Raw genomic sequence first — 14,071 nt, forward strand, 5'->3', positions numbered from 1 at the left:
CCCCCAGGCAACTTTAGGTAGGGATTATATAGGGTTTTCACAGCCGTTGCACCGAAGCCCGCGCATTTCTACAACCAATAATTTTAAAACATATTCTGTATATTCTATATTTTAACCAATGGAGTTGAAACGAGAACGCCCCGGTTGCCTAACCGCTCCCCGTAATCTCTAGCTCACACAAGCGTGTCTTCGTGACTTATCACGGGTTATGTCCCGAGGCTACTGCCCACCTCTGGTTATCTAACTTAGGGCAGGCGTGTTAGCTTCGGGCAGTTTCTACGAAAACTGGGTGGCTCTTGCTCTAGGGTTTAGCTAGGTGTTATTAGTTCTTTTTCCTGACTTTTGATGCTCTTTGCACTTCTTTACACTTAAAGTGGTGGAATGAGGCAGCAGTGCAGGGATAACAATGCGGGCTTTGTTCTTCAGTGGCACATGGAGAACACTGACTGTGCCTGAGACCTTGGGGCTTACACACTAAGGAAACCTTTAGAATATAACAATCTTAAATAAACATATACACATATAACAAGAGAACATCAAATTTTGTGAGAAAAAATTGATAGAATTACAAAGAGATATAGAAAAATCTGCTGGACTTGGATACTTCAACACCCTCTCCCTAGTTACTGATTGATCAAGCAGGAAGAAAATAAATAAGAATATAATTGGTCTAAGTAGCACTATTAGTCAACTTGATGTAATAAACATTTATAGACTGCATAAACCAGCAAGAGCAGAATCTTCTCAAGGAACATGGAACCTTCACCATAATAGAGCATATTCTGGCCCAACAAACATATCTGAATAAATTTAATAAATAGGGATTAAATGGTGTGTTCTTAGATGACAGTGGGATTAAATTAGAAATCAATATGAGAAATATAGCTGCAAAATCTTCAAATAATTGGAATTTGAACAATGCACTCCTAAATAACACATGAAGTATCAAGAAAAATTTTTGAAATATTTCAAAATAAATGATAATGAAAATACAACTTATCAAAATGTATGGATGCAGCAAAAGCCAGAGCTTAGAGGGAAATTTATAGCATTGAATGCATATGTGCATAGAAGAAAGATCTAAAATCAATAATCTAAGTTTCCACATAGGAAAACAGAGCAAGAAGTAAGCAGAAGAAAAAAATAACTATAACCAAAGTATGCAGAAGAAAATAAATAATAAGAATTAGAGCATAAATCAGTGACACTGAACACAAGAAATTGTAGAGAATATAGCAAAATCAAAAGCTGATTCTTTGTAAAGATCAATAAAATAGACAAACCTCTAGTCAGGCTAACTAGAAAAAAATGAAACACAAATTCAAGTACAAGAAGTGAAAGAAGAATCATCACTCCTTAAAAGAATAATAAAGGAATACCGCATGCCCACAAATTTTATCATTTATATCAAATGCACCAATTCCTTGAAAGACATAAACTTCCAAAACTTACTTGAGGAGAAATAAATGGAACAGTCCTACTTGAATTAAAGATACTGAATCAATAATTAATGACTTTCCAATAAAGAAATCAGCAACCCCATTTGATTATACCAGTGAATTCTACCAAAAATAAAACCAATTATCTACAGTAACCCTTAAAAAATAGCAGCAGAAGTAAACACATTCTTACTCATTTTACTCATTCTGTACAGGTAACACTCTAATACCAAAGCTAGAAAAAGAAATTACAAAAAGGAAAATTATAGACTAATATCCCTCTTAAAATTAGACACAAAACTCTCAACAAAATATTAGCAATTTATATCCAATAATGTATAGAAAGAATTATACACCATGTCCAAGTGGAATTTATCATTGTGAACTCATGCTTTACTTAATATAGTACAGATAGCTACCTATAGAAATATTTACAAACATATGTCTATACACAGGTTGGCACTTATACATGTAACCTTTTGCTCTGCCATCTGAACTTCTTGGTAAGAGCTGTTTCATATAAGATACACGTTTGCATATGTGATATTTAGTTCATGCTATCCAATAGAAAAGTTATGGGGAGGAATCATATAGTCTTTAAATACTTCTAACTTATTGGAAGCTTACACTGATCAAAATTACTATGAATGGTCAAATGACTTGGTCCAAAACTTTAATGAAAGTATAGAATAGAAAATAAAATTTAACATATATACTGTATCCACCAGAGTTCCACCACAGAAACAGAACCAATGAGATATACAGATACATATACATACACACTGCATACATGCATGTATGTGTACACACACACACACACACATCAAGAGATTTATTGTAAGGAACTGGCTTGTGCAGTGTGGGGCCTATCTAGGCAAGTCTGAAATCTGTAAGGCAGACCTTCAGGCTGGAAACGCTCAGGCAGAAATTTTTAAATTTCTTCTTCCTCAAGAGAATCTCCATTCTACTTTTAAAGCCTTTCAACTTAATGGATCAGGCCCAAATGTGTTATCAAGGATAATCTCCTTTAGATAAATTCAACTGATGTTACCACAGTTAACCACATCTACCCAATACCTATACAGCAACACCTATATGCACTTCTGATTGCATAGTTGGGTAACATAGCCTAGCCAAGGCTTGATACATAAAGCTGTCACATCTACCAACCTCTGTGAATCAATATATTGGTACAGTATGGTGTTAAGAAGGAGTCCGAGGTTGTAATTTAATCCAGCAGGGAAAATTCCTTTGATCTATTTATGTTCTACATATTGCTGTGTTTAAGTTGTGCCATTGAATGTGTGTTGAAATAGATGGCGAATTTGCAAAAGAGAGCTTTACAGATAAACTTTTCTAAATGAGATAAAGTGACTCTAAATCTGTCATCATTCAGAACATAGAGCTATGTATCTAAAAAGCTTGTGCCAAGCATCACAGAAGCGCTGAAAAGTGAAAGCCAGTGCTATCATCAACAGACATAATTTCATTTGTTGATAGATAGCTCCAAAGAAATAATGGTGTTTTAGAGTAAGAGAAGAGAGGTCATAGGGTATTTACTGTCAGATAAACTATCCAGAGGACAAATACTAAGAGTCTTGGGGGAAATAAATTTCTTTGAGAGAGGTTAAAATTTATTGGGCTGAAATAGAATTGGGCTTTTAATGTAGAGAAGTGGAAATATGGCATTCTGGGTGTTGTGGGAATGGGGTTAGGAGAAAAAAACTGCGTGACGTGAACAAAAGCAAGGTGCAGGAAACTCAAAGACATTCAGGCGCTGATGAAAACAGTTTGATTACAGAAGCAGGAGGCAAGCATTGCTACTGAATTTTAGAATATGAAAGAAACACAAACCAATTACCTAATTTTACAGATGAGAAAACTAAAATCTTATTTACTTGGTTTTCTGGAGCTTCAGCATATCACTAAAGGACAGTCCAAGTTTAAAACACTGTTCCCTCGGGGTCCTTGCAGGTCTTTCCCCTTTCAGTAATGGCAAAGTTTCAGAATAGGCTCCTAGTCTAGAACTTGCTTTGAATGCTGTGGTGAAAAGATTTTTTAAGGCCATCCTTTGGCTTCTTGGAAAGCAGTCTTTGTACTGATTAGTGAGGTGGCATGGATGAGGGAATAATTATGTATTTGCTACCACTGTCCTTACATCACACGCTTCAATTATAGAAAGAGAATGAGGTCATTCTAAGGTTTTGTTTGTTTAAAAATTATACCGATGATCACTAAATAGAAGAAATAGCGATAAAATCATTGTTTTTGGAAAATTAATTCAGTGGCAGTTTTCTAAATGACTACAGAAAATATCAGGTACTGTTGAAGATGAAATTCTAGTAGGAGTGCTAACTGGGGTCATGAGGTATGAGCTGATGGAAGAGTGAAGCAGGATGGCAGCATTTGAATCAGAGAATAAAGAATGGACAGGAGGCAAAGTCCTGTAAGAAAGATAGAAGAAACCTAAATCCACTTTCTCTCCACACTATCTCCAGTGCCTAGGAAAAAGCCTGGGGCATAGTTAAAGTCAGGCAGATTTTTTTTAATAAGTCTTTTTTACAGAGACTTATTTCCACAAAGGAAAACTAAGGGAAGTGAGAATCATTTTCTCCTGTTAGTGAACATAGTTAGTGAAACCAATCTATTACACAGGTTAAAGACTAGTTCAGAGATTCCTTTTTTTTTTTTCTAAAAATGGACTATAGTATCAGAAGTTCATGACACATTAACTTAATGAAGGTAATAAAGTGAACAGATACAATTGACTTTACTTCCTCATTGGTTAGAGTATTCTAGAAAGCTGGAACCAGTCCACAGTACCCCTAGGTATTCAAGATTAACTACTACTAAACATGTTTCTAAGGAACATACAAGTTTCATACTCCACAATAATTAGTAGTATATATTATAATAAATCTTTCAAAAACAACTGTCTCCAGATCATGGATATATCACTCTTAAGAGGTTTGCAGTTGGTATTAGATCAATTCCCAGCTGGGGCAGGTTTCAAGAAAAGTCACAGGGTTGAGGAGCTAGTCAAGCTGCAGAGTCAGACAGCAGAGAGTCACCTGTGAAAGCCAAATATCGCAGCCCAAATTATGGTAGCTACCTCAGTTATGTTTCAGGGGGTCTGTGATGCGTCAGAATTCCTCTCCAGAACAAGGAAGGGCCTAGGACATTCTAATGAAGATTGAGTTTGGGAACTTGGGCTTTATGTGAAATCTGGCACATGCTGATATGGTCCGCAGGCCAAAGATCTTGGTGCACATGGAGATACAAATGACTACATCTGAGGTAAAGCTGGAGTTGAGCAACAAAAGATCCAAGGAAACATTTATCAAAGAGCCCAAGCTGATAGGCATGTGGGCAGCACACAAAAGGGATGTTGGGGGTCACTGGAGAGTCTGGAGGGAACGTGGAGATTCAGAGCTATGATATTATCTGGGATGCTGAAGATGCTACTAAAGGATCCAAATCTGTTCAGACACAAGATGAAGTAACTTTTAAGTTTCAAATGGTGACCAGAACATAGCAATGGGCTGTTCTCAGAAATGCAGAAGAGCTGTTGGGAGGTGGGAGGACTCTCTGCAGGAAACCGGTCCCAGCCTGCTATACCGGCTCTCAGAGCAGCCCTTCAACTCCTAGGGAAGAGCCCTAGGGAGACTAGTGTTGATCTTTCACCTTTGGATACTCAGAAATTAGCTACTCAGCAATTAGAAATTTGGATACTTAGAGATTAGGTATAGAAACAACATTTCCAAAATCTGAACCATATGATATAGGGCATGAACTGTATTACCCAAATAGAGGAACTGCAAGAAGAGCTATGATTCAGGGAACATTACCTGACACCCAGGAGCCAGCAGTGGAATACAGTGTCCTGGGTCAAGTTTTCAGCAAAGGGAAATTGGGGTAGAGCTAGAAAGTATAGTATCAGTGTGCAAACAGCACTTCCTAGGCCATGTTATTGAAAAGGGAAACTTAATTCTAAGTCATAATATGTGGAGATTAAGTAAGATAAATACTTTCTCTTTTGTCATTACTAGTCCAGGAAAAAGCAGGATTAAGCCTACAAAAAGGTAACAAGTGGTCCTAACTTTAGGGTATTTGGAAGCTAAGAGTCAGGAACAAAACTCGGACCTGATAAATGACACTGAAAAATCATGGTTTTTAAAGCACATTTTCTCCTTTATAAATCTATTTGATTCCCCAAGTCAAGTCATAAGTGCCCGTTTCAACATATTACAAGTCGGGTCTTTCTTCAGATTTGCAGTTTCACCTCTTTAAATCTCTGTGCGGAACTGAAGTGTAGTTCCAGACATTTCTTTCTCATAAATGGCATTAAATTTTTCATTTTGGGCCACTGTGAAGTGATTCTTCCAGTCACCTGCAATCCCTAAAAATAATAAATAAGAAAACATACGAAGGAGTAAATATTCCCCTTACAAAGGAAAAGTTGATACCTTCCAAAAGAAAACATAAGAATAAAAGCAACACTATATTTGTATTTGAACACTTTACAAATTGTCATTTGTCTTTTCTTGGTAACTCCTCCCATCTAAAAAGGTGGCTGATAACTAAACAGAGTCTGACTTTTAAAGACACATTCTGAGAAGGGTTAATTTTCTTATCTAAATTTTTGGGCTATACAACAGTTTCCTGGAAGAGATTCTTTTAGTGTTTCCTATTGTCCTGGGGGGTTACCAGTGAGTGCAGGATAAGTGGTCAAAACATACTTTATGTTATGAGTAACTTTTGGAAACTGTATAAAGGACTTGTTATCAGCATAACCAAACCATGAAATAGAAAGCTGATTAACAATCATTTCCCAGAAATTTTAATGAGGATAGAATGACGTTTGGAGGATCCTTGTTTTCCCTGAGTTCACTAGACTTACACCATATTTGTATTTTAGATGAGAAGAGCATTAAAATCAAACATATAACATTCCTGAACCATCTTTAAAATGGTAAAACTTTGGGGGTATAAATTTACATTTAATCTCTTATACTTGGGTGTTTATAAGTGTTTATTTGAAAAATGAATAAATTTTTAATGTACTGTTAATGTGCTTAGAGGAAAACATATACTTTTGTTATTTAATTAAATATTAAGTATATCCTACTGAATTACAAGCTATGTAATGGCTTAATGAAGATTATAAATGCTTTCAATGAAATATATCCTCATAGACAAGTTTTTTTACCTGCTTATACTTTGCTCTATGTTCACCAGATGGCAAGAGCTCTTCGGAATGTATGTTAGGGGATTGTATATTTAGGGAATTTATATTTGGGATAGTATAGCTGTAAAATTGTTATTGAAAACAAAAAACACAGATTTAAATAATAGTCATATATAAAGTATCCCAGTGATCTATTTTTAATATAAATTATATAATACACACAAACATACTTGCTTATTGAATGAAAAAAATGAATGAATGCATAAATCAATCTTGAACTATTTAGACTAATAAGACATGCTACTTTTGTATATAACATTATGGTCAGAAAAATATTCCAAATGCTTACGTATAATTTTAAAAAATCCTTCTCCAAAACCTCCTCCATAGGTGTTATTGTTTTCTCCATATTGTCAGTGATGTGACCAGAGCTTTGGGAGATTATTAAGGTATTCAAAGTCATAGATTCAGGGAGTGGTGTAGCCTGCATAAACCCCAGGTCAATCTGACCACAAAGGATATGACATGTTCTTTACCACTTTCAGGGAGCGTGTAGATTGTTTCTTATTAGACTAACATTCACATTTTCTGTTGAAGTGGGTGAAACCAAAGACTCCAACTACTGAGCTTATCTCCTCTATTTCTATACCCTAATGAGAGCATGGGGTAGTATCAGTTTTCATATGAGTGGGGATAAGAATCTTCTTGAGGTTACATTCAATGATCTGGCATAATGGGAATTTGCCTTGTTTAATACAAGAGATTATTTTCCCTGATTCTTCCATCAGGAAAATTGTGTGTGTGTGTGTGTGTGTGTGTGTGTGTGTGTATCAATCCTCTTTGTTCAAGTTTATAATGCACCACTTAAAAGGAAAAATTTGCTCTGACTCTTACACTAGAGGTTATTTTGAAAAGTTAAATGTAATGTTTTTGAAAATTAAAAAAACATGTAATTTGAAAACACTAGGACTATTTGATAATTGAAAAAATTATGGAGAAAAATGTTTCAGACAAAGTTTAACTATATAACGTTTTCAAAATTGCAGATTTTCATTCATATGTTTATATGCATGGTACATTTCTAAGGTTATATTTACTTCCCAGTGCACCAACTGAAATTCTACTCCTTTTCTCTCCAATTCAACAAGGAATATTGAAAACAGAAGGTGGAATGATTAGGTGGATAACTTCTCAAATTTATTTGTTAGTAATTTTTTTTAAAGTATTACTTTTATCATTAATAAAACATTTTTGACACAAATCATATATAATAAGCTCCAACATACAGGATTTGCTTCAGTAGAAGCCATATTCTTCTATTGTCATTTTTTTTAAGTTAACCTTAGATTTTGTGTCTCCTATAATTTAAACAGTATTCTTAAGGAGCAGAAACTCCCCAGAGGTTAAAAAAAAAAGGTCCTTTCTCTTGCTGAATCCTTTTTAACGAAGTGACTACTGTTTTCTAAATGATCTAGGATCTTTATAAAGAAGATAGTATTGTATTGAGTGACATCAGTTTATCACTACCAAGAAGAAGGAGGCCTATGCTGATTTGGACAAAGATTTAAGACTTAGGAATCACAAATTTGGAATAACTCACATAAAAACTGACAAAGCCAATTCCATTTAACAAAGTAATAAATAGAAGCAGAAATATGTATCAAGTACTCAAGGTATTCTGGTAACAGGTTTACATGCATTATTTCCTTTAATACTTTCTAATGTAATTCAGCAACTATTTGTAGTATGTATTTTTACAGAGGAAGAAATTGGTGCCCAAACTGTCTGAGTAACTTGGTAGAGATCACCAAACCTAATCTTCATTTCAGAGTAATTCATAAGAAAGTAAAAAAGTAAAATAAACTCAGCAAAATATTCACCTTTGCGCATAAAAGGAGATTTGCTTTGATCCATCACTATATTTGGTAAATGCGTATAATTCACCAAAGGGTTGTCTTTCATCATTTCAAATGAGGTGTGATGGTTGATCTTATCCAAGATCTCATCATTCAGATTTTTCTCTAGAAATCTAGCAATCTTCTTGATTTCCTGCTTTGGATTCTATCAGTAGGTAAAGAGACATATCCAAGTAAATGATAAACAGTAAATCATTAAACATAATGTGAAAAACTATAGTATTTATAATGTTTTCTTAAATGTTGATTCTAAATATTGAATCCTTATTTGGTTGGATCTATTAATAATTTTTTTTAATTCATCATAAAAATGAAAAAAATCAGTAAATTGTTTAGTAAAAATAGAGTGGAAATATTTTGTTTATTCTAAATCTTATATTTTTAGTTCACATTGAAAGTACAACAAGAACAAAGCTTGGGCTAAATATTAACAATAGTTGGAGAAAAAAAGCCTAACAACTATTTTAAGCTTAATCTGTCAATCTGAATGTTGAATGTTCTAGGGACTCAATGTCTTTTTATTCTTTCCACCTTTATTTTTCTGTTCTTAACCAAATTTCTTTCTTGTTTTTTAATAAAAATATTTAAAAATAAAAATAATAAATTCATGGACATTAAGCATATTTGCCTAAAAGTATAAATACTGATTATACCTTCCTTCGACATATGCTGTTAAAAATTAATTTTAACATAGATGCAAAGGTATCAAGACCTAAATTATTGTTTAACCATTGAGGACAAAAGGAACAAAATCTGAGAAATGGATTTTCTTTTCATATTTTAATGACATAAACTATTTGTAACTTTTTAGGAATCTAAACCAAAATCTGTAAGGATATGTTTAGAGCAGTTTTAAGAAGGTGATGTCTAAGTTGAGTTGAAAAAGAGTCGTCAGAAGTCACCAAGAAGCACTGTCTGCTGAGGCACTGGAGACTGGATTTCCAGTAGAGAAAAACAGTTAAAGCTTTTGCAGGTACAGAGTCTCATCATATGTGTAAGGGAGGAAAAAACAAAGTGCTTAGAGTTAGGTTTGAGTTTTTTGAGGGAGTGACAGCAGCTATAAAACTGGAGAGAGAAGTTGGGATAAATTTGAGAGCATCCTTGTGTGTCCTGCTGAAGGTTTTGGACTGTATCTGTTCAGTGGTAAGGAAGCAACAGCATTTAATAGTGTCTTATTTATTGTGTGTGAGTGTGTTTGTGTCTGTCTGTGCAGGCACGTGTATGCTTTGACAAAGAATCCCATACAAAGGAAGTTCTGGCAATGCTTTTATGTATCAGACCTTGTTAAGACAAGAATGAGATGACTTGTTAAGGGGTGTCAGTGAGTAAAAGTGAGTAAAAGGTCAGAAATGATGATAGTGGAGACAAAGCCAAAAGAAAAGTTAGTAGTGGTACCAGAAAAACATATAAATGGACAGGCAAATAGAAAGTGATGTATGGTAGGTTGGAAGATAATCTGATCACTGCCACAGTATTAGTGATGTTAGTTTATAGGCCAGTAGAAGTAGAGTGCTGTCTCTTTTTGAATCTTCCTCTACTATATTTCTCTTTCACCTCTTTGACTGAGAATTCAGGCAGACACTTGTAAACCTGATGTAAGTTATTAGACCTCTCTCTGAATTTTATTCTTGATATATAATTGTAATTTGGTTCCATTGTTGTTATATTAAAACTCTTTATAATGCTGTCTAAAATAACTATAATGGGAGAAACACATCATATTAAATATGATGTATGTAGCAGGTTCGAGTAGGATTCAAAACATCTGCATTTGCTTAAATGCTGAGTAAGCAAGACCACAAATCAATATGAATGAGTTGATTTGAATAAGGCATTTTAGCTGAATAAGGAGAGAAATGGTAGACTTGAGAGTATCATGTGGGGAACAGCATGATGTCTGACTCAGCATTTAGATACCAGTCCAGCCCAGGAAATGTATTTTTCCATCATATGGATAAAAGAACTATATTCAGAAGCTCTTTTCAAAAAATTGCTCTTTTCATATGGCTAGGAAGTACACTATTCTGGTGTCTGGGGAATCAAGAGATACTTGGTGTGGAAGGACAATTTTTCTCTTGTGAAAAATTCATAACTTATCTCTGGTTAATTCAACACTCAAGGTATATTGCCACTTTTTAAGTGGTTTCATAAACCACTTTGGTTTTGCACAAAATTGACATTAAGTACCTCAAACCCTGCATGAAGGGATAATGATAAGGTTGAGACCACAGATTCTCTATGGGCTGCAAACAAGCATAATGGAAAGTGGGAGCCCAGGCATGGCAGAAAACCTCAAAGGACTCTTTTTGATAAGATGGGAAAAATACCCTAGAGGTTTCTTAAAAATATTAGAGAAAGGGAGATTTCATATACAGCATGATTTCTGTTAGGCAAAGTTAGGACTGATGTCACTAAAATGTTTGTTATTACTGCTTACTCATTCATTCAAACAATTATTCATCCAACAAGTGACCATTCAGCCCCTATTTATTGTAGGTGCTCTATTGTAGGTACTGTGGATGCAGTTATAAGAACGATAAATATTGTGACTTCTATCATGCAACTGAACATATGAAAAATATCCTCATTTGTATGCCCAGCCTTTATAACTACAGGAACTTGGTGTCCATATGTTTCCCAGGGCTGTGTATGTGTATGTGTAGGGTTATGATGTGTGTGTGTGTGTGTGTGTGTGTGTGTGTGTGTGTGTATTTGGTTAATTTAAATAAAACAGGTCCAGAATAGTTTTGGAACTTTGCAGTAGTATTTGAACTAATACTAGTTCATACAGAAGACCGAATGAATAGTTATGGGTCCCTGAACTAAGAGGAAGGTAGTAAGAAAGTAAAGGAGGGGGACACAGTTGAATAAATAATAGGTAAGGTATATGAACCAGCAGGTGTTCAGGATATAGTGGAATGAAATCTACACATAGAAGCTAGTGAGGACAATTTACTTTCAAGCTTTAAAAACTGAACAGACAAATAACATCATTAACCACAAGAGAGAGAGACAGAAGTAAGATGAATTTGAACATGTAAAATTTGAGGGTTGTTTTAACGTAAGCTTGCATGTGAATAAGGATAGAAGACAAAATGGAGTTTTGGGTGTTCAGTAGCACATAAACAGTTTGGCAGTAGTGGCCATGGACATGATCACCAAATACAGCAAATAACTTTAAAAGAAAAATGACTAAGTGATAGATAGAGATCCCCAGGAAAACCATGAGAGTGTGATAGCTTGTTAAATATAAGAGAGAATTGCAAAATGAAAAGGTGCTCAAATTAAACACAATGGTTAAAAGCATAAGAGGAATAAAAATGTCATTGAATTCATGACTACAAGGTCACTAATTATCTTAGCAAGATTTGGGTAAGCATGGAGAATTGTCAAAGCAGTCATATCATTTTGGACTCCATAAAGTTGAAAATATATTTAATCCTTTTATCCCAGGATGTAGTGGGGAAATTATCCAGAATGAATTTCTACCATTTTACCTCTTTCATATCTTCATAGTACAGGAAAAGTATTGGGTGGTTTTCCTTTTTCTTCCACCAGCTTTTTACATGATTAAACCAGGAACCATAGGCAACTGAAAACCAGAGAAATAGTCTATTTCCATAAACATGCATCAAATTAAAGACTGTTTCTCAAGAACAAGTCAAATTGTACCAACATTTAAAGAAATTTAGTGATTAAAGGAACTGAGAACATAAGGCCAATTAAAAACATATATAATCAGCCACTGATGGATGTACAATTGGATTAAAAAATATAAGGTACAAAGGAAGCATTTCAAGTGAAAATACATTGACCTTCAACAAGTCATAGCTAGCCTCACACATGGAAGGGAACTTTCTTCTACTAAGCACTCATATCAACTATTTATTTAAGTTTTATAAATATATGTATAACAGATCTAACTAATGATTTGGTCAAGTTAAGCAATTTCTGTTGTGAGCAGGAATGAAGAATGGATTTCTAGTAACTGAAAAGGGATTTGAGAATATTTTCATTAAACCAATGTTTAATATCAGGTTTATATATATAGAATGTCATAGTTAAATATTTCGTATTTGATATGACTTTTTAAAATGGTTATGTATTTGTTACTGACTTGTAAAAATGTTTTGAAGGGAAAAAATCATACCAGTGATAGTTAATAATATTATTAAAAAATTTTTAATTGCTTATTAATTTTAAGCCAAGGTCAACATACCATTTCCAGTCATGAATCTCTCCAGATATTCCTCCCAGGTGCCAGGAAGAGGTTCCAAATTATTCATTAAGTCAAAATGGTAATATGAGACTGCAACATCCTTGGCATTTCGAGCCAGATAAATCATCTGCAGAGGGAGGAGGAAGAAAATCAAATGAATGATCTTTTATTTAAGAAAAAAAATTAAAGTACTGACAAGTAAAACAACAGATTTAAAATCCATGAAAGTAAAAATCGGAAAAAAAATAGAGAAAATTAATGAAACATAAGGCAGACTCTTATTTTTAAAAAATAATAAAATTGATAAACATCTAGCAAGTCTGACAAAATAAAAGAGAGAAGACACAAATAACTAAGATCAAGGAAAAAAATGGGTGTCACAATAAATCTTGCAGGTATTAAAAGAATAAAAGCAGTATGAAATAATTCTTTACATTATATGTCATCAGGGAAATGCAAATTAAAATGAGACATTATTCCATACTTATTAAAGTGACCAAAATCCAGAACACCAACAATACTAAATCCTGGTAAAGATGTAGAGTAGCGGTAACTCTCATTCATTGCTCAGGAAGGCAAAATGATACTGCTACTTTGAAAGATACTTTGGCAGTTTTTTGCAAAATTACACATACTCTTACCATACAATCCAGCAAAGATTCTACTTGGTATTTATCCAAAGGAGTTGAAAAATAAGGTCCACACAAAAATGGATATTTATAGTAGCTTTATTCATAATTGCTGGAACTTGAAAGCAACCAAGATGTCCTTCAGGAGGTGAATAGATAAATAAACTGGGGTAAATTCTGACAGTTGAATATTATTCCACACTAAAAAGAAATGAGCTATCAAGGCATGAAAAGACATAGAAGAACCTTAAATGCATGTTACTAAGTGAAAGAGTACAATTCTAACTGAATGGCATTTTAGAAAAGGCAAAATTATGGAGGCAACAAAAAGATAAGTGATTTCCAGGGCTGGAGAGTGGGAGGAATGAATAGGGGGAGCAGAGGGTTTTTAGGGCAGTGAAAACAACACTATTTAATACTATAATGGTATATATATATGTCATTACACATTTGTCCAAATTCATAAGATAGACAACACCAAGAGTTAACACTAATGTAAACTATGGACTGTATAGTCCAAATAGTGACAATGGTTGGTCAATGCAGGTTCATCAGTTGTAACAAATATACCTCTCTAGTGGAAGATGTTGATAATGGGGAGGCTATGCATCTGTGGAGGCAAGGAGTATAGGGAAACTCTCTTTACCTTCCTCTCAATTTTGTGGTGAACCTAAAGTTTC

General features: G+C 34.2%; 1 protein-coding gene across 2 annotated transcripts in view; it reads right to left on the minus strand.

Annotated features, from left to right (window-relative positions):
- Positions 1-5,592: 5,592 nt before the first annotated feature.
- The window catches only part of SULT1B1 (sulfotransferase family 1B member 1), a 28,101-nt gene continuing 19,622 nt past the window's right edge, over positions 5,593-14,071 (minus strand). For both annotated transcript variants that reach the window (XM_036924918.2, XM_036924916.2), the window contains 4 exons: positions 12,763-12,889; positions 12,041-12,135; positions 8,508-8,688; positions 5,593-5,838 (listed from right to left, as the gene is read on the minus strand). In XM_036924918.2, coding sequence (XP_036780813.2) covers positions 5,726-5,838; positions 8,508-8,688; positions 12,041-12,135; positions 12,763-12,889 — 516 coding nt within the window. In that variant the 3' untranslated portion in view covers positions 5,593-5,725. The remainder of the gene's footprint in view (positions 5,839-8,507; positions 8,689-12,040; positions 12,136-12,762; positions 12,890-14,071) is intronic.

The sequence above is a fragment of the Manis pentadactyla genome, chromosome 5 (assembly GCF_030020395.1).
Source record: "Manis pentadactyla isolate mManPen7 chromosome 5, mManPen7.hap1, whole genome shotgun sequence".
Lineage (NCBI taxonomy): Eukaryota > Metazoa > Chordata > Mammalia > Pholidota > Manidae > Manis > Manis pentadactyla.